General features: G+C 38.3%; 1 protein-coding gene across 6 annotated transcripts in view; it reads left to right on the plus strand.

Annotated features, from left to right (window-relative positions):
- SMOC2 (SPARC related modular calcium binding 2) overlaps window positions 1-20157 on the plus strand; it is a 140770-nt gene that overhangs the window by 114534 nt on the left and 6079 nt on the right. For 4 of the 6 annotated variants that reach the window (XR_009485765.1, XM_059841525.1, XM_059841529.1 and 1 more), the window contains 2 exons: window positions 18160-18262; window positions 19159-19433. Coding sequence is in view for 4 of the 6 variants with exons in the window: in XM_059841525.1 (XP_059697508.1) it covers window positions 18160-18262; window positions 19159-19433 (378 nt within the window). In the remaining 2 variants the exon portion in view is untranslated. The remainder of the gene's footprint in view (window positions 1-18159; window positions 18263-19158; window positions 19434-20157) is intronic. The other 2 variants (XR_009485766.1, XM_059841526.1) reach the window with 1 other exon arrangement.

Genomic DNA, 20157 nt, shown 5'->3' on the forward strand with positions numbered 1-20157 from the left:
GCAGTATTATTTTCCTGCTGCAAAAAATAATTACTTTGCTTCTTTTGAGAAAAAGGCTGTCTCTGATAATCAGTCCATTCAATGCTCCTGTTTTCTAAATACCAGCATAGCTTATCAGAGACCAGTGGAACTGATCACCAGTAGAAGAGCATTGCACATATCACTGAGGTTGACTTTTTTTTGCAAAGTAAAATATGGGTATTGAACATAGTTTCTGACTGAGGCTCAGAAGTAATGCCAGGTTTTGTCCTCCTCATTATAGCAGATCAAAGACATGATTAATTTCACATGCTTTGTCTTGGTTAGGAAGTGCTGTAACCTTGGTGCAAGCCACAGATAGAGGATGTCATGTTGTTAATATGGAGAACCTGCAACCAGAAATGAGCTGGGGAAGACTCTGTGCTTCGTGTTGTTAATTGTTGGCCTCACAGGAGTTTATAGCTGTATAGCCTGGGATACCAGTGTTCTGGGCACTGCACAAAAATACAGAATTACAAGGCAATGCCTGGAAAATTCACATTTAAGCTGATTGCAAAGCCACTCGGACAATGGGTGGACAGATGCCATCAACTGGAGAGGCAGTGAAAGTTCCTGCCAATTCCTCAAAGTGCTTCAGTCTGCCAGCATGTGTCACCTTCATTTCACACTGGCTGAGCTTAAGCCAGCTGGCTTTCCTCCAGGTCCTTCTTCACATCAGGTATTTAGACTGCAGAGAAGACATTTTTCTGGGCTCAGTGAAGAGCTGTAGAATAAATACTCTTGTTCACAGGGATGACATTTTATATGATACTATCTCAGTTTTTTCAAATAGATGGTGTTATTCCTTAGTTAAGTACAGCTTATAGGCATCCACAACTAAGAGCCCTCAAGAAAGAAATGAAATGGCCCCATACAAACATCTGGGAAATCTTTCAAAGGATTCAGAATGCTTCACAAGGTTCAGAAATTTGCTTCTCTCTAGCTCAGCAGGAGTGCTACTGTTCATAGATTCCTGATGTTAGCATATGGCAAAAATCAGTGAATAATTTTGGGAAATAAATTAGTCACAAATTTTGCCCTTTACATTTGTGAAGTTCTTGAATTTGCTTGTTATCTAGAAATGTTTTCTGGTAAAGCTTTTTTTCTCTGTAAGTCATCCACAAGCAATTAATTGTAAATATTCCTAAAGTACAATCCATGACCTGCTGAACCCTGATCCTGCAAACACTTACTTGCATTCTTCTTGTGATTAGTTCAATTAAAATCAAAGAAACTTTTACATGTGGTTGTAAAGTTAAGCCCAGGCATAAGTGTCTGTAGGGTGAGGGTTTATGTTGTTCCATAACCCTTGATATTCTATGTGCTATGTAGTCTCTGATTGTTAAATGAGACACAGACAGCCAGAACCAGTGCAAAGTCAGGGATTTTCAGTCCCTGTTCTCTAACTGGAGAGTTATAGAATGTGAGTCTTACGAGTCTGAGGTTTGGGTTCTTTGAGTACATAATCCAGACTTGCTGGTAATGATCCAATTTGAAATTCACTTTGGAACACAGTTCAATGCAAAGCAAAGGTCATTGGATGAAATTAATTTAAGAAGCAGAGTGAATATTCATCAGCTTTTTCTAATGGCTTCTTAATCACTACAGACCCTTCTGTGCTGTGAACTTTATAATGGGGAAAAGTACTGATAAGCGAATTCCTAAGTTTTGTAGCCAGACACAGTTATAATGAAAAATGTCTACTAGAGCTGAGCAGCAGATTTGTCTGCAGAAAATAAACCCAGAGTTTGAAAAATTCACCTGGCTCACTGAGGAGAAAAGCAGAATCTAGGAATAGCTGTTGAGTAGCATATTCAGCTACATAGTTAGCTAGTAGTAGCAGTACTAGTTTGCTATAGTATTTTTTCTACTATACACATCTGCTGGTGAAAAGAATAGACAGCTATGATAAATATGGATTTAACTCGTAAATTGCATTTGGCGTTTGGCTCTACAATCTCACTTGCTATTATTGCTGTGTCTCTCTCATTGTCATGAAGCAGGAAGGCATCATAAAGGACTCCATTAGTTGTGCACCTATGTGTGCATCTAAATATAATCATCAATAATGAACAGAGTTATTCTTTCATATATGCTGGAAATATCCATGTTGTAATTTCAGTTCAGAGAAGTAATATTTAAATGGCCACAAAACAATATCTCTGAACTACTGAAAATAAAAGATTGCTTGTTTTTTATTAGGATATTTAGCACATAGTTCAACCCTTGGAAATTTTTCAGTATATCTGGTGCTTCTCCTTTAGGCTTTGAATGCAGAAATCTAATTTGGAGTGATTAAGAGAAGGTTTTAATAGTTTGAATTTTTGTCTCTCTCTGAAATCTGTATAGCTGAATTCACACTATCAAAGAAAGAGCTGGAAGGATACAAAAATATTTCTAATAAAATGTTCTTAGACTCTCTGAAATATTTATACGATAGAGTTTGAGATTCCTTTTTTTCCCAAAATAGCATGTACTTGTGCAGGGTTTAGGAAGATACATTGGAGTATAATAATTTCTTCTGGTGCTTTTTGGGGTTATGTGTGCTAGTAATTTCATCACACAGGAATAATGTGTTTCTGATTTATGCAGATTAAAACTGTTTATATGATAACTAACATAGCTCTAAATTTAAATCTGTATTTATGCTAAAATTCACATTTACAGACAGACATCCTCTTATGCCTCTCAACTCACACTCCTAGGAAAGGATCATAAACAGGTTCTACTTACAAATGTATTCCATATATATTCTCAGTAGTTTTCTCATGTTTTGAAATGAATCAAAACCATTCTGCAAGCCGAATCCTATCTCTGCTGTTTGTAATGAATTACTGTGATGAACCTTAGAGAAACAAATCGGTTTTACTTAGCCTCACTCAAGCTGACTCTGAAATTCATTTTGTCATTGTATTAAGAACAGAAAAAGTAAATACATATTTTGCCAATATTTTCAATAATTGATATCATGCAGCTGATTATATAGATGACTTCTTGAAAGTAGGTTTGTAATTGTATGCTTGACAGTTACTTGCTCTAAAGAAGAATTTTATTTTATTTAATCTCTGAAGCTGTTGTTCAAATTCTGCTTCTAATTCATTACTTTGAATTGAAAATAGTCTCACTGTAATGAGTTCTTTTAGGGTGTAAAATTACCATTTTAAAGGAAACCAATAACTAGGACAGGATACCTATAAAAGGCTCACAAAAGAGACCTCTGATACTAGTATTTTTCTTGCTTTTTATTTCACAGAAGGAGAGAACAACTGAGATTCAGTAGCAAGGGTCATTAGAAGGTTTCAAGGAGTGTCAGCATTTCAATCCAAGTATCTCTTGTGAATACTGACATCCTGGGGAGGGATGCTGGGGCCCGGAGGGAAGATTTCACATCCTCTTCTCTCCAAATGTTTGGGTGGACATTCATTCTTCTGCCACAGCAGTCCTACTCTGGAGCAAGACAGTTCAAACTCCAGACTCCAGTGGGGCTGCAGGACATGAGGCTGGGCTGACACGATCTGTGTGCACCACTGTGCCCAGATGAGTTGAGACTCCCTTGCTCCCATGCTCCTTGCACACATGGCAGAGGCCAGCTTGCACAGGCATCAGTCTGGGCTGGGGGTGAGATGTGATGACTGAGCTCTTTTTATATTTCCCTGTCACTGAGACTTAGCAGGGGTTTTGAACTATTCCCCTACCAGAAGTGGGATGAGCTGCTCTGACCAGCCCATTTTTTCTGTAGGCACATATATGTGCCTGCATTTTTTTGCCTAGAGCTGGTTCTGTGACACATTGCTCCGAGGGAGAAGAGTTACTCTCTGCTGTGTCAGTGAGCTCAACAGCCTCAGGTGATGTTGGGTTCACTGCATGTACAATGTGACTCCTTGAGCATACCCACGCTCTCCACTTCTCAATGATTTCTGTGTGTCTGAAAGATATTGAGTGGTAGGTTACCATGTACGTCACTAGAAATGGCCACATTTCTCAGCACTTTGCTCTGCACACTTATCTTTCAGATTTTTCATGCAGACCTATTAAAAAAAATTGGAGTGTACTTAAGAATGAGAGAACATTTTATTTTACAGCCCTTAAAACTGTGTCTCAGCATCTTTTGTCTTAGAAAAGCAGGAAGATTGCTTCTGAAAAAAATGTGATTGATGCATTGTATGCTACATATATCAAAGGACTACTTTCTTTACACAACATGAGATTTTTTTACAGCTGGCAAGCCAGGACACTTGGTTAATTAGGAGCTCTTAGTAAATATCTCCCTTCCTCCTTAGTAGTTCAGCTGGATCCCAGTTTTCCTATCAGCTTTGTGCAAAGCATAGTTCATCATAACTAGGACACCAGCTGGACTGTAGAAGCTAGGGTCATCTAAACTTCATAAACAGCACCAACAGGGAGTTCATGCTCTAGGTGTTGCTGACATTACCATATCAATTTGAACCAAAGTAATGGATAAAAGTAATTAATATTAGATATACAATCCTAATGTCAAATTTTGAAAGGAATAATTATTCTCTGAACTTAGTCTGGTTCTACTAAATCAAAGGAAGCTAGTCTCTTTTATACAAAAATACTTTGTCCTCTGAATTCCTTAAGTTTTACTAATTTTTTCATGAAACTTTCCTATTGCAATCTGGGCTAAACTTATTTGTTTTTTGCAAACACTGTAATTCCAATCTGTTATGAGCTGTTTGAAATCATGTTTTCTATTTCAACAGTCCACTCACTTGGACACAATGCTGATTTCATCCTTTGTCTGCTGTATTTCTTTTTCCCTTGTTCCTTCTTCTTGATTAAAAAAATGAAGGCAAACAGAGTCACAACATCTGCGTCTCACATGTTTATAAGTCCAGTTCATTTGTTCTATGAGCTGTACAGGATATATGTGTAGCTTTTTTTCGCTAGGTGTAATTGTCAATAGGAAAAGTTTAATCCAATAGGGAATAAAAAAAAAAATCACTTACTTGAACTTCCTATAAAGAATAAATTTTTTAAAACAGGCATTTTGATCCCTGCATTAACAGGGTACACAGTTTTCTTGGAGCCAAGCTCATGGTTCCAGGCATGCATCACACAGTGTTATTGCAAACTTGGCAACTAAATCGAGGGCAGAGATTAATGTGCAGTGTGGTGGATGGACATGTAAGGTACAGGAATCGGGCTTTAATTTAGAGTTCCCTGTATGGCTTGGTAAAAAAGAAGGCACACTGCTGTGGTGCTGGCATTTCTGATGTTTAGAAAAACAGGGCTTGCTCTTCATCGTGAGTTGTTTTTACTTTTGAAGTTCATTAATTTCCCTGACATAGGCAGGTGGCTCGGTTAAAATAGGGTTATTTGGGAAAGCAGGGTTCTTCTGGGAGAGTGAAAACTGTATGGCTTATTCTACAGTGAAACCTTGTTTTGTCAAATTCCTTAGCTGCTTGAGATTTAAGCTTGGAGGCTTAGCTGAGCATTTGGGTGAATGTTTTGTTGTTGCTAGCTCTCCTTCATATCTGGCTGTGGGGCATCTTGCAGACAGGCTTCACTCGATAGTCACTTTGTGTGGAAGGCAGTGAGGGAAAGAGGAATGTGGATAGATATAAACTGCTCTGATTCTTTACAATCCACCTAAGGAAAGCTGCCCTGGAAGCAGGTCAGAAAATGCTGGTTTAATACGAAAGGAGAGGCATGAATTTCTTATCATAAAACTCTTACCTGAATCTGAGGAAGGAATATATTAAACCTAAACTCTTAATCAAATGTGGTTGTCTGGAGGGGGAGTGAATAAAAACAGACCCCTGGATCTTACTCTAATTGCCATTATATAGGTGAAATACAAAAGGTGAGCTCATTGTGGGGTACAGTGAATGTCTTTATGCTGAAGTTTTTCCTTTTTCTACCATGAATTTCAGAAGATGTTCAACTGGGCAGAAAGAGAAGGGTACTTTCTATGGTTTTTATGTTAGATGGAACTCATAGGTTAGCTAATAGGAAAGGAATACATTTTTTTAAAAAAAGTATTTCTTTACAAATGAATTTTATAATTTTTTTTTAAAGTTAGGATTCATGTGTACAGGCTCAAGTCAAACTCCCTCACACAGATTTTTTTTCTCTCTCAGATGTTTAGTTTCAGAACTTTTGCTTAGTAACATTTGTTATTTGGAGACAGGTAGGAATTAATTGAGTTAATTTTCTTGTTACCAACCCAAAATTTGTACTTCAACAGCCAAAGACTAATTCCCCAAGCCCAAGTTTTCTTCTAAGTGATTTATCTCTGTTTACAGATAAAGCAGAACACTGTAATACGGGGCAGATAAAGAAAGGACATTCTATACTCATTATACTTTTAATCGAGTCAACAGATAAATGCCTGTCATAAAAGAAGAGCAATTTATTCTTAAAATGGGCTTTGATAGCTAGGCATTTATATTCTTCTTCATTGTTTCCTGGTAACCATTTCCAAATGTATCAGGATAATTAATGGAGTCCCTCAAATACTTGAGAGATGAAAAGTGATCCTTTTCATGCAGAAAACCAGAAAACAGACTAAATAAAGTTCACTAAAAAATTGATTGTAAAATTTGAATTTGGAACTCCCATCCTTTCCCCTTGTCTCGATAGATATTTTTATCTTCAAACATTCATGAAATTCATGGATCAAATTGATTCTGCTCCATCTGAACAACCCAAGATACACTTGATATTAAAGAAAAAGCACCTAGGTGCTTTACTTAGTCGAGTTGTAGATATTTTTGGTGTTTTTGAAGGTACTGTGTGAGAGCCCCGAGTTCCCTTTATATTCAAAATTTGGACAATTGAGTGAAACGTTTCTCATGAAAATGAAAAAAAAAAGTGACAAATTAAGGTTGTGCTCTGTGTTGTGAACAATGGAAATTGTCAGGTTTAGATAGAACCACTGAAGTACCCTATGCTTTTTGTTGCCCCTATAAATAATGTTTTCTTTTACATTTTTTCACACTCTTTTCTATGACGTCTGAGCATTTGTTTCCCTCCAGCTGCCCAATTTTTTCCAGGGTGCTCTGAATTCAATTTTATACCACTGGACATTGTATTATCGACTCTTTTAATGTCCTCTAAGTGAAATACTGAAATTGAATAATAGCGAAGCTTAAATGCTCAGTTTGAAATTGAACATATTGAAAGTTAGAAAATAAAAACCAACAGACTTAATATGTTTTTATATTGAACAGCAGGCTTCTCTTTTGTATTTGCTGAAAAAAGGTTATAAGCAGTGGCTTATAAAGTGCTGCTTAAGCATCCATTCACACAGCTCTGTTGTTTGGTGAGGCAACAAGCCTCAAGACCAAAACATGCAAGGCAAAAAACCTTTTTACTGAGAATTTGACTCTTCAGACTATGAAATGCAGTGCCTTTGTCCAGCAAAGCACTGGAGCCCATGCTTTTCTTTAAGCTCATGAATTCATTTGATCTAGTGAGAAGACTCTGTTGACACACTTGCCAGGCTTTTTGGAAGATGCTGGATGCATTTCTTTATGTCATGCAGGATGAAGCCCTGACTTAAAGAACACACTGTCCAGTTCTGATGCTATTGTTATTCTGCTGAAGAAAATGTTTTAATATAGCAAGAGGAATGGTTTCTGACATTTTCTTTGTTCTGAGGGTTTGCTCACAGCAAAAGGAACCCTTCTGTGGACACACAATAGCTTGATGATTAGAGTACTCAGCTGAAGAGGAAAGAACATAGGTTCAAATGCTTGATCCAAACCAGACAGAGCAGGGAATTGAACCTAACTCTCTAGTGTCAGAGATTAGGGTATTCCACTGGGATAACAGCAAGCCAGGTTTCAGCTCCCTGCTCTGTCTGGTTTGGATCAGGGAGTCGAACCTCAGTCTCCTCCATCTCAGCTGTGTGCCCTCATCACCAAGCTATTTGGCCAAGATGGGAGAGGGTGTTTTGCTCCTTAAAAAAAAAAAAAAAAAAAAGAAAGGAATTAAAAAACTCATTTTGCACCAGAGTAAAATATAAGCTACCAAGTCCTCACTATTTCCACATGATGGAATTGTTGTTTTCTGGCCAGGCTGAGAGAGAGCTACTTCATGGTCACATACCAAGAGTGCCAGAAGCAATAGGAAGATATAAAACCCTTCTGTCCCTGCAAATGCATCTAAAGATGCAGAGATTCAGCCATGTTATCCACATGGCTTTGGCAGAAGCAGAGAAAACAAAACCACCAGAAGCCAGTTCATGTGAACGCCAGAGCTATCTCAGTGAATCACAGTTTTGTTTGGAGAAGAATGGGGGAGGAAGATTAATATTCTGTCAGTGCTGTTGGAGGTGTCTGTGTCAGTGCACAGGCTGAAAATTTGCTTGGAACTTCAAGTAGCTTTTTTCTCCACTGGTTTCCATGCCTCTCTTCTCTCCCTTTTTCTACCTGGTTCTTTCCAATTTCAATGTTTTTCTACTCCTTTCACTGCCCTTACCATATATTCATGTCCTCTCCACAAAAATTGTTCCGGCTTAAGCTCTAGTCTTTGCAATGGCACACATAATTGAAACTTGCAAAATCTTCTGCAAACATAGTTATATCAATTGCTAGAAATGGATGGGTTGTAACTGTTTGCCTTTTTCTTGTAATCTACACTTACATTTTGAATTTCTTGATCTAATCCTAGGCATTTTTAAAGGTTTAAGTATTTGGTTGGGGTTTTTTTCTGCTCATTACATTCTCTTTTTTGCCTCCTGGTTTTAACCAGCAGTAGAACACCAAGTGACTTTTGACAATCTAGCATGTGAAACCTTTTATAGTCATTTTCATAGGGTTTGTCTACCTTAGTCATGTGAAGTTCATAGACTGAAAGTCTGTATGGAATTCACAGTATTTGTTATCTGTAGGTATGGAGGATGGGCTTCTAGCTTTGAATAAGAGTTTTTTACATTCATTCACTTGTAATGGAAAATGACCACTGCATACTAAATCATTATTAGAGTATGTGTATTTATACCAGAGACTTATTCCCGGTAGAGTTAGAATGGAAATGTGGGGTGTGTGAATTATAGAGTCATTTATTCAGTTCCTTCACCAACAGGCAAGCACTGTTGCAAAATGCAAGGCTGAAAGTCAGATTAGTATTCACACCCAAGAAGGACTCACTTTTTCTGGGTCTGAGCATTTGGGATGCTGCTGTTATCCACTCAGATTGAATTTTCCCCTATGCCCTTCAATACCCAGGGCACAAACTTATAAAGCAATGTCTTGTTTCCACCTCTCTCCATTCACTTTGCAGCACAGAGTAAGACACCTGAGAACTTTGCTGATGTGTTTCTATTGCTGTGTTATCAACAAATGAGATTCCATGGCCTGCTCCAGAAACTGTACACACACACTGCTGTAACTGCCTACACTGGCTCAGTCTTGCAGTATGCCATGCCATGTCAGCCTGTCTATAAAAGGGGGTCATGTTTGTTTGTAGACCATGCCTGATGTCTGGAGGGGACAATGGGATATTTCTCCCTCTCTCTTTGTTTCCTGTAGGGTCCCACAGTCAGTAAGCCTGACTGGTTTTCACATTTCAATAACCTGTCTCCTCAGCCCTTTCAGATATTACCTGTTAGTACCAAGAGTCAGCTGTTTCTGGGGATCCTGGTTGGCATTACACTTCATGACAGCTGCTGAAGCCGGCAGGGCGGGCTTCTGCACAAACACAAGGAAATCCAGTCCTTGGCACGGCTGCAGGATATCCTTAGTTGAGTACCTGACTGAATGCTGGACGTGCACAGGGGAAGCAGGCCACACTGTACCCAATGAAACTCACCTGCAGTGTAGTGGTTCAGTGAGGAAAGTGTCCTCATAATCCTTAACGGAGTGTTGTCATGGAATTGGATCTTCCTGCTGTAAAGTGACCCAAGGCACTTTGTAATCAAACCGCACACTGTAAACTGTTTTACATGAAGTCAGCTGCATTGCATCCTTCCTGGCAGACACTTTAGAACCATAATTACATTAATCTCCATCCTTAATTTGCTCCATTGTGCTTCTGTCATTGCAGGATCTCTGCTACCAAGTAGGATGTGTTCATTTCCTCAGGGCTTACTGTAAATTGCAAATTAAGGGTGGCATCGTTAACTCTCAATTGCCTGCTTTTTGTGGGATTAAATCCACTTCATCATTACTTGAGCATTTAGTTTATTATTGTTTAATGAGGTACACACTACTACGTTTGAGTTGGAGGATCTGTTCCAAACAGAGGTCTATTTGCAAAGAAAGTTGGTTTGAGAACCTGCTGTAGCTACAGAGACCTCTGTGAACCCTGGAGAAGTGAGCTTGGTAATGTTGAATACCATCATCTTTCATTTAAATAAATAGTGTCTAATTATTAAAGCCTGGACCTAGTCAGTCTGTCACAATATGCCCACTTCCTTCAGCAGGACCTAGGGACATTTCATTCTTGTGTAGTTTTATACCTTGTAAGAGTTCCACATTGAGGATTTGTATGTTGTATTTATGTTTTTTGTATTAGTCATCTTACAGCTTTTTGTCTAGCCAAGGATGAGCCAGGGAGATTTGAAATGATGTTTGCAGAGGAAATCTATCATGTTTAATGGAAAGTGTCCAGAAAGGTAACAAGACTGCAGATCCCAAATTAAAAACTGCATAAAGAGAATGGAGATTTTTGTGATGCCAGGTTTCCAAGGACTGTTTCATTCCATAGTGTTCAAGTAATGCTTTAGTGGTACTTGCTGACTCTTGTTTCACTTCAGTTACTTCCAGGATTTCCATTTTAAAAACCTCTTTTAATCACTGCTGTAAAAATCCATTCTGAGTCAATCAATTCAGTATATAGTTAATGTTCCAAAAAATAGCCATGCCTGCCTGCCATTAATTCTAGCCTCCCTCTGTATTGGATATCCAATTCCTAAATCTGTCACTTGCCAGTTATGGAAGGAAGGGAGAAAAAAATAATCAGGTAAAACTGGTGAAAATTTGTCTCTTAATGCGAGTTCAGTAGTCACAGGTATAAGCAAAATAAAGCAAGGGTAAAGACTGATATTTTACATAACTGCTTGCAGTATTGCTGGATCTTCTTCATCCTTTGTGCTCCTCCCTTCCCCGTCTTTCTTTTCCATCTCATCCTCTACCATCCAACAACATGCATTGGGCCCTGGTAGTACTGACTTAGTTTTGCTTTTGGTGGTTCTGCCACTGCTTTTATTTCCAGATTCAAGAGACATCAAATAACTACCTCTGTGAAATACTCAATTTGTGTGCCACAGGTTGGTCTGTACCATCTCTATTTGTTCTTTTTAAAAAAAAAAAACAAAAAAAACCAAACCCCCAAAACAAGGAATGTATTGTGTTTCAAAGGTCTTTTTGAAAAGATCCATCAAGTACGAAAAGATATCTTTATGGAGCACTAATCTTCCATCTCCATCCGTTCTGTGTTCTGTATACACATGAGAATCACACACGGGTGTGAAGGTACCACTCTGTGCACGGGGACTCCTAAGGAATTGCTCTGAAAGGAATGTGTGCTGCTGGCCCAACAGCTCTGGATCTCCTTCTTCCCATTTAATGACCGGTGGTTCTTAGGGTCTGAATAAAGACCTTTTTTGTGGCTTTAGATGATAGTGGGTGCTTTGAGGATTTTCGGCTTGTGCTTCCACTGGTAAAAGTCTCATTAAGAGACAGCCATAAAAGTTAAAATCAACATCAGTTGGTAGAAAAGGCTGTTTTTCATGAGAGTTTCCAAGGAGCAGGCTGCTTAGATTAATTAAGTAATGTAAAAAACATCCCCACTAAGTCAAGTCCCCATAGTTCAATTTTTCCATCAAGAGACCAGAATTATGCACCTTATTTCTGAGGTCACTTCCATAATTACAACAACATACATTCTTTGTAATAGCTTTTCCTTTTTAATGGATATTTAAATGGAGGTAATTAAATATGTTTTCTTTCATATCCTTCTCCTGAGAGGAAACATAACAACATGATGAAAACACAAGTAAATGGGAAGTAATAAATGTCTACTAAAAAGAACTGCATTTTTACTCTCTAAGCAGTATTGGTTGCTAATTGTTAAGACTCTCAGAATGATAATGAGGAGATTCAGATGCCTGTCATACTGTATAAAACTGGATTCCACAATATTTCAGTTCAATAAGCTATTCTTAAAAGTGTTACTGCAGTCAGAGGTACTAGCTGTTTATCTCAAGTCCAGGCAGTCATGAAATGTGGTACATAAAGCAGAAGTATAATGTTTTGAAAACCAGATCTAGTTGCTTTTATCTTCTACACATTTTTGGGAACCTTTCTAATTTTTAAACACTTCTCTCTGTGTCCTAATCAGTGGGATGATTGAGTTCTGTCACTGTGCCAACTCTTCAGTTAAATGCATTGGGTTTCTTCCTCTGGAGCTCGACCCACACGGCTGCATTGCAGGTCATGCTCAACCTGAGGGGATGAGCCTCTAAAGGCTACAAGTTGGCAGTGGCACAGAGACTGTCAGCCTAAATGCTGAGAATGTCAGATCCTTCTCAGCCTACTGAGATGTCTTTGGCCCCCAAAAGTGAAGTAGATATTGTAGGCATTGACTGCCAAACAGAAATATCAGTTTTCTTGTATCCAGTCAAGCAGCAAAGAGGCACAACTTATGATCTGAATTTTTAGACCTTTTTCCTATTTGCAGTCAAACCTAGAAAGGGAGAGGTCTACAAGAGAATGTTTAAGAATGGCAAATAATATCCAAAGACTTTCACAAGTTTAGCACTGACTTTTGGCTGGATGGCCTCTGAAAGGATTACTGTGTTTCAAGTGATTCATCACTCCGTGTTGTCACAGTGACATCTCAGAGCTATTAGCAGCAAGAAATTCACTTCTCAAAAGCCTTTAATGGAGGGATAGCCAAACTAAAAAGTGGTAATCAGAAGTTAGCCATTTCATATTGCCTGTCATGCTTTGACGATATGAAACAATTTCCTTTTTCTTGTTTAGTGATAATAGTACAGGAACTGAAATAAACGTAATGGACTGTTTTTCCTATCAACAAATGCCCTAGACTTTTTCACTCAGTTGCTTGCAAAAGCTGCTTATAGGATTTTGTGTTTCTGCTATGAATATAACCCCTTCCTTCTTCCACATTTACCCAGAGAATAGGAGAGTAGTTAGAGCCTAAGTCTATTTGTAAAACAGACATATATAGAATTAATCACAACCTGAGTAACACCACCGGGGAGTATAAGTTATCTGCCTGGGCTTCCTCAGTTAATAGGGAAGAAATGAAACATTTTAAGGGAGATACTCTTCTATTCTAAGGAAAAAAACCCCTCAGGTAGTTGGGATGAATGCCTTCTGAATGGGTTCCTTTATACTGAACTTAAATAACTATTGTGGGTGAGACATCTCATTTCAGCAGGCTCAAGTTCAACAAATCCCTCTCAAAGAACTTTGGTATGACATGAATGTCTGAGGTTGAAGGGTAGGGCTTTGGGAGACATCCTTTGTTAACTCTTCTGTGTGTGTGTGTGTGTGTATGCCTTGAAATTAGAACAGAAAAATAAATTTAAAATAGTAACAACAAATTAAATACATGTTAAGAACTGAAATCTGCTTCCTGCTCTTGTTGAGAAATAATACTTCTTTCCTGTAAGACATGGAGATCTGGGGCTGCAAAGCAAAGGATTAGTAGCCCCCTACAGCTAATATCCATTGTATTCTATCTACTTATTTTTGAAATTTGGGTAAGGACATATGAAAGAAAACTTGTCTCTGAGCTTAATTCTTTTAAATTGTATGAATATTTAAGAGAAAAAAATAAAGTTATTAAAAAATTGTAATACCTGAGGGATGTTAACAAGGGCAGGTAATGTCCTCAAGCCTTCAAGGATACAAAATAAGTAGATAGTTTTTGTCTGTGAGAAGTTACCAGAAGCTGCAGGGAGGGAAAGACTGAAATGAGGCATAGAGTCATGGAATCAGAGAATTCTGAAGACTGGAAAAGACCTCTTAGATCATCAAGTACATCTGTTCAATAAAATTATAAAGACAGTGACTTTGTCAGTGAGACATGATTTGAGACCATGATTTTTAGTAATCAGTAGAGTAACAAATTGCACTTCCCAGGCTCATATTTTTGAAGGATTTTTTTTTTTTTTTTTTTTTTTTTTTTTTTTTTTTTTTTGGAAAGGGAATCAGGAAGAGCTCAGGAAGTCCTCCAAAAAATGAGGAGGCCCCTCAGCATGTCTAGACAAACACAAACTCGTGGTTCACATGGATCAACAAAAATAAACTCATGACTATACTTATGTGTGTGTATAAAATAAATGTCCAAGAAAAAAGGTTTTGTTGTATTGTCTATTGTGCCAGGATAACCAGTAGCACTGAAAAATTTTGTTAAATTCTTTTCTTCTGCATAACACTGCTTTTCAGTGACATCAAAGGTACAAATGAAGCATAAATAGTTCTGGTCATTCTGCTTTTTGGCAGATCAAAAGCTTACTTGGAATCTTTAGAGGAATTTCAGTAATCATTGTATTTGAGTGCACCACTAAGCTTTATGTTCATATTAGCAAACAGGGAATAAAAAAGAAAGTTCAGATTTGCTAATCTAAAGTTGTCATGCCTTTAATAACTTGAGTGACTGACTCAAGACACTTTCCTCTCTTGCAGGAAGATTAATGCACAGCCCCTTTTAAGGTGGTAAATCTTATCTGTTGTATTCCCATTTTTACAAAAATGAACAAAATGCTCTTCTAGCCATGACTTCAGATATGTTGTAAAAGATAATCTTCCAAGACTGACAGTGGTAGATTATTATCAGCCAAGCAGGGAGCTCCAAGGCACTAGGGTTTGCATATTTTAGAATGTTAATGGAAAACCTCCCCACAGATTTAGCTTCAAAAATCCATTCTCAGTGCTAAAAGTAGTTATATGTACAGAGAGATGTGTATATATGAGAGATATAAGGCATAATGATGATTCTCCAATTTCCCTTATATTATAGCTGAAATGAGGTGTTTGTGTATTCCTGTCATTTGTTGTATGTATCTGTTGGTCTCAGGTTTACTCTGGGTAACACTATCCCTAAAGCAAACACTTCAGTCTGCATTCTGAACCTGTATGTTAGCTCCATGTGGTTTCAGCTTCCACCCTTTAACAACAAATTACTATGTGTGTAAGCTGTCAAATCCACACAGGACAGGCAGCTGCAGAAGAAGAAACTGAAGCCCATAAACCATATCAAGAAGCATAAGGCTCCCATAAGAGACTAGTCTTTCGCTTTCTGTATTTAGCCCAATAAGAGTGAATTATTCATTACAATCAAGCTAAAGCTCCTCCAGTCTTGCCATCCACAAATTTGCTGAAAATTAAAGCTCAGCGTGAAGCCTCCAGAGAATTATTCTGAGTTAGTAACACCTGCAATGAACAGAGATTTCACTGTGGGGTAAATTGCTGTGTGATTGCCCACACGTCAGCAAAACTTATAATTGGGAGAACCTGAATATTTTCTCTGTATTTGACTGATGAGGTTTTGTGGGGTGTCATTTTACGTTAAGTAGTAGAGTTGCAATTTAGAATGTTTCAGAGCAACTTACTGTGTTTGTTTTAACAGCAATTTCTGTATTCTGTGAGATTTCTATTGCTGTCAGCTGTTATTGCAACTTTATGAAATACACATTTAGAAACCTTTCTTAGTCTTAGGGAAAATTGTCAGAGACAGGCTTTAAACTGTGCAATTTTCTTCCTGCGATTTCTTGAGAATTTAGAAGTTGATACTTTCCCCTGCTTAGCTGTATCTCATAAATGGCAAGCTAAGTGAGGATTTTGATCTCTATATCTGTAGCATATGTACACTCAGCAGCTCTCTGGACAGCAGTGGAAACTACCTAAAGCAGATTTTTGTTTCTTCCAGATGTTTCAGAAATACACTCATAAATGGTGGAGCTCTTAAATCAAATTGGATATTGACATTATTAACTATCCAAAAAAACGACAGAGAAAGAAAAAAGTCAAATTCCTTTGCTCCATGTTGCACTGCATTGTTACATGCTGAGGTCTTATTTTTTGCATTTTCTATAAGTTCTGTATCAATTAAAAACTTAAGCTTGGAGCAGAATTTAGGCTTCTGGCTGATGTTGGTAATAACAACTCCAACACGAAATGAATACAGCTCATAACAATCAAGACAGGCTTTCGAGGAGAGCCCCAGACAGACTCTTCACCTGTCCTTTGAAGGGAACTAGCTCTGGCCCACAGTGCTGTCCTTGCTAGCAAGGGCTAGCACTGAGCTCAGTGGGTTGCTCAGGGCCTTGTTGCTGATTCATTCAGGTTGGCATGCTGGCACAAGTGGATGTGCCTGCTGCACGGGGACTGCCTGCCCTCTGCCTGCTCATCTCTGGACAGATGTGCTTTTGTAGCTCACAAAGTTATGTGACCTCATTGAAATGACAATGCACCATTTGCTTTCATGGCTGGAACGCCTGAACCTAATTTGGCAGCACACTCTTTGCATTAGGGATTATGCACTGAATGGAACCTGTTGGTACAGTTTCCATCCTTCCCTTATTAATATCTCACCACCCTTCTAGCTTTCATACCTTTCAGGGAAAATTGAAGTGCTTGCTTCACTGAACTCAAACTTATAGCTGCTGGATTGTTTGGTTTTGGGTTTTGGTTTTTTTTTCATTTCTTTTTCCTCTTTTTTCCAGTTGTGACAGAAAAAACCCCACAAATAAGGAGAAGGACATATGTAACAGAGTGACAACTACTTTCATATGTGTACTTTTAGTGCAGTGAAACTTGCCTCAGTGAATTCCTTTTATATACCTTTTACAGTTACTGAAATAAAATATCCTTGGTGCCAAAGGCAAGGAACTCATAACTACATGAATGTGTTAGACAAAAATATCTACTGGGTACTCCTGCTGTACATAATAGCTGAGCTATTCTGACTGCAACACAGCTAAGGGCTAATATAACACAGGTTTACTTCCTTGGATCAACGTGGGATGTATTAAAAATAATTTGGTGGGCAAGATGAAGCTTTTCAGGCTCATGTAGTCCTACTGCCTGCTCCAGAGGTTGCTGAGAAATTTAGTAAAACACCAAATCCCTACTGACTGACTAATTTTACTTTTCCACAACACTTCAAAGTATTTCCCTTTTTCACTTTAAACCGGAACTACAGTAAGTGGCTTCCAGCACAGAATTGTCTGTGAAAGTCCTGCCGTGGGCTCTAGCTTCAAGCTTGTAATCTCCATGTCACTGATCATGGATCTTCCTTTACTTTAACTCAGCTATTTGGAGGGTTAGAGGAAGACCTGGTGTTTGGCTCAGGTCTCTAGGGAAGAGGAGAGGAAGCAGGTGTATTGTATAAACAAACCTCCATGTGTCAACATCCATGTGCTTGTCAGAGGAATTTATCTGCTCCAGCTGTGCTGCTTGGAGAGGGGCTCTTTCAGTATATATTTATCTGACAGACTATGTATCTGAAACATGCTGTCTGTTTCTTTCAGAGAAGAACTTGGTAGCATGGGGAATGTGATTATGAGGATGAACTAGCATCACCATAAGCTCTCACAGCATGAACCAAAGTACCAACTAAGAGCAGCTTATTGGGCTAGGTGCCATGTAGTGCTAGTTAACCCCTGTCCAAGTGGAAAGGGAAGGATACAAGGAGTTGAAAGAGGAAAGAGTTACAGAGAGGAAGACCAATGTACTGAAAATATGTGTGTCAAGAAAGCCAGTGGAAAATAAGAGGAGAGAAAGTGGGAATCTGAAATAGGTATTGTGTTGTCAGCTTCTAGTCCATTTTTCTGTCTTGGGTCATGTACGAACTTTTCATGGCTTCAAAGCTGTTATTTTCAAACTTTGACATCCATGTTAAAGACATCAGAAAGAAGGAAAAATAATGGTCAAAAATTAAATAAAGGGACTCAAGGTAAGCAAAACAAATTCACACTTGCTTCAGTTCAAAGGGTTGGGTTTTTTATTCCTGCTCTGTTACAGATATGAACCTGAATTTAAATGCTTGTCTTTGAATTATGTTATGAACATGTCCACAATTTATGGAAATTTGTGTACAGGGAGTAATATCTGTCTCAAAGTTTAAACTATTGTTGAAATCTAAGTGTTATAAAAGCAGGTAACATGAAAAGAAAAAAAATATCTGATTTTCTAGGTTGTCCTGGGGCCAAGAAGAATGAGTTCCTAACGAGTGTTTTGGATGCGTTGTCCACAGATATGGTGCACGCGGTCTCTGATCCATCATTGTCTTCCAGCCGGTGGGTTTCAGATCTTTTTATGTGTCTTTAAAAGGATTCCCACAATGGTGAACAGATTGTTGAGGGCTTTGAGGAGCCTGCATAAAGGGTGAATTTCCAAGAACCTATCTAGGAGAGTTTACTTCAAGGTTACCACTGTGGACTGTTCACTAAACAGAGATATACTTGAATGATGAATTCTCAGCAGCACAGCTCAGGGTTTATCTGTAGCTGCTGGTGCAACTGTGTGTCAGTCGTTGCTCTCCTCTCAAGGCTTTATTTCTTGAATGTGTTCTACCTTCCTGATTCATATTCTTCCTAGTTGCTTGCAAAACAAACCAATGCTATCAGCAGTCACAGGTAGTGTTAAAAACGTGTGAGTGCTGTCAAACTTAGGGCATCTGCAGGTCAGGTACTTATCTGAGGAGATAGCATTTATTTTTATAGCTTATCCTGTAATTCAATACATTTAGGTGTTGTAGCTCTAAGAGAATCCATCATGGGTTGTAATTGGAGCTTTGGTATTTGGCAGTGCTGATTGTTGATCAACTTCAGTTGGTTACTTTACACGTTTAATGCATCTGCTGACTATGAAGCAGTCTTTTTCTCTTTTATTTCTCTCTCCACTTTTCTCTCATTTAGGAAATTTAAGGAGAAAGCACTGCTTGCTGAGCATGATGCTGACCTCAACAGGGTTTCAGAGTGTACACTAAAAGCAAATTCTAGCCCTTAGTGTAAAATTTAGGATATTGTTGGCCAAAGTGAAAAAAAGAGAGATTCACTATAATTTAGTGTCCAAAACTAGGGAGTTTTACATAACAGTGGTGACAGCCATCTGATGGTGATATAACTATTCTGAAATAAAGGTAATAAATATCAAAATTAAGACTAAATTCTCTTGTATTTTTCTTTTCCAGTGTTTCTGAACCTGATCCAAATCATACTCTGGAAGAGAGAGTCGTCCATTGGTATTTCAAACAGCTGGATAAAAATTCCAGTGGTGATATCGGCAAGAAGGAAATCAAGCCATTTAAGAGATTCCTAAGAAAGAAATCAAAGCCCAAAAAATGTGTGAAGAAATTTGTGGAATACTGTGATGTGAACAACGATAAGTCCTTGTCAGTTCAAGAATTAATGGGCTGCTTGGGAGTAACAAAAGAAGAAGGTAAAGCAGAAACAAAGAAACGCCATAGTAAGAGCCTTTTCTCTCTGTCTTTTTCACTAAATTCTTCAAAGCTTATGAAGCCTGAGATTTATATATGCCAGAGTTTTACAAAATAAAAGAATACACCTGTCTGCAGCTAATGCAGCTGTTGCTTAGGGCAGATGGCAAGAAAGTTGTTTCTGGATCACATTGCTCCAACAGAATCAAAAACTTCCTGTTGATTCTAACCATTAAGTGTATTATGGTATCTAAGAAGATACAATAACAATCATCAAAAAGCCAGTTCAGTGTTATTATAGAACTGTGTTCTGAGTGAGTGGAAGTATCACACCTGTACTTTTTGGATTCCTGGAAGCAAGCACATGGTTGAGTTTTCTAATGAATTCTCATTTCTCAAATGTGGTTTAGAGATGCAGAGAGGAATGTGGTTATCTGCCAAACAGGTGGAATAACAGCTAATACACAGCCACCTCACCTTGCTGCCAAGCTAGTAGGAAGGGGAACAACTAACCACAGAGTATAATAGTACCTGCAGAGTTCAATCACACAATTCCTGAAAAGGGGGGGGGGGGGGGGGGAAGTTCTAAACAGCAGCAGTAGATCCCCATGCTTTAAGAAGTTGTGGAAGAATGAATATAGGTAAATTCTTTTGTCTGGTACCTTAAAATGAAGCAAGGACAGTGGAACAAAGGTCTCATTGATTCTATTCTATACTGCAGAAAGACAGAAGGAGTCTACATTTTACTAATGA

The sequence above is a fragment of the Haemorhous mexicanus genome, chromosome 3 (assembly GCF_027477595.1).
Source record: "Haemorhous mexicanus isolate bHaeMex1 chromosome 3, bHaeMex1.pri, whole genome shotgun sequence".
In the NCBI taxonomy this organism is placed as follows: domain Eukaryota; kingdom Metazoa; phylum Chordata; class Aves; order Passeriformes; family Fringillidae; genus Haemorhous; species Haemorhous mexicanus.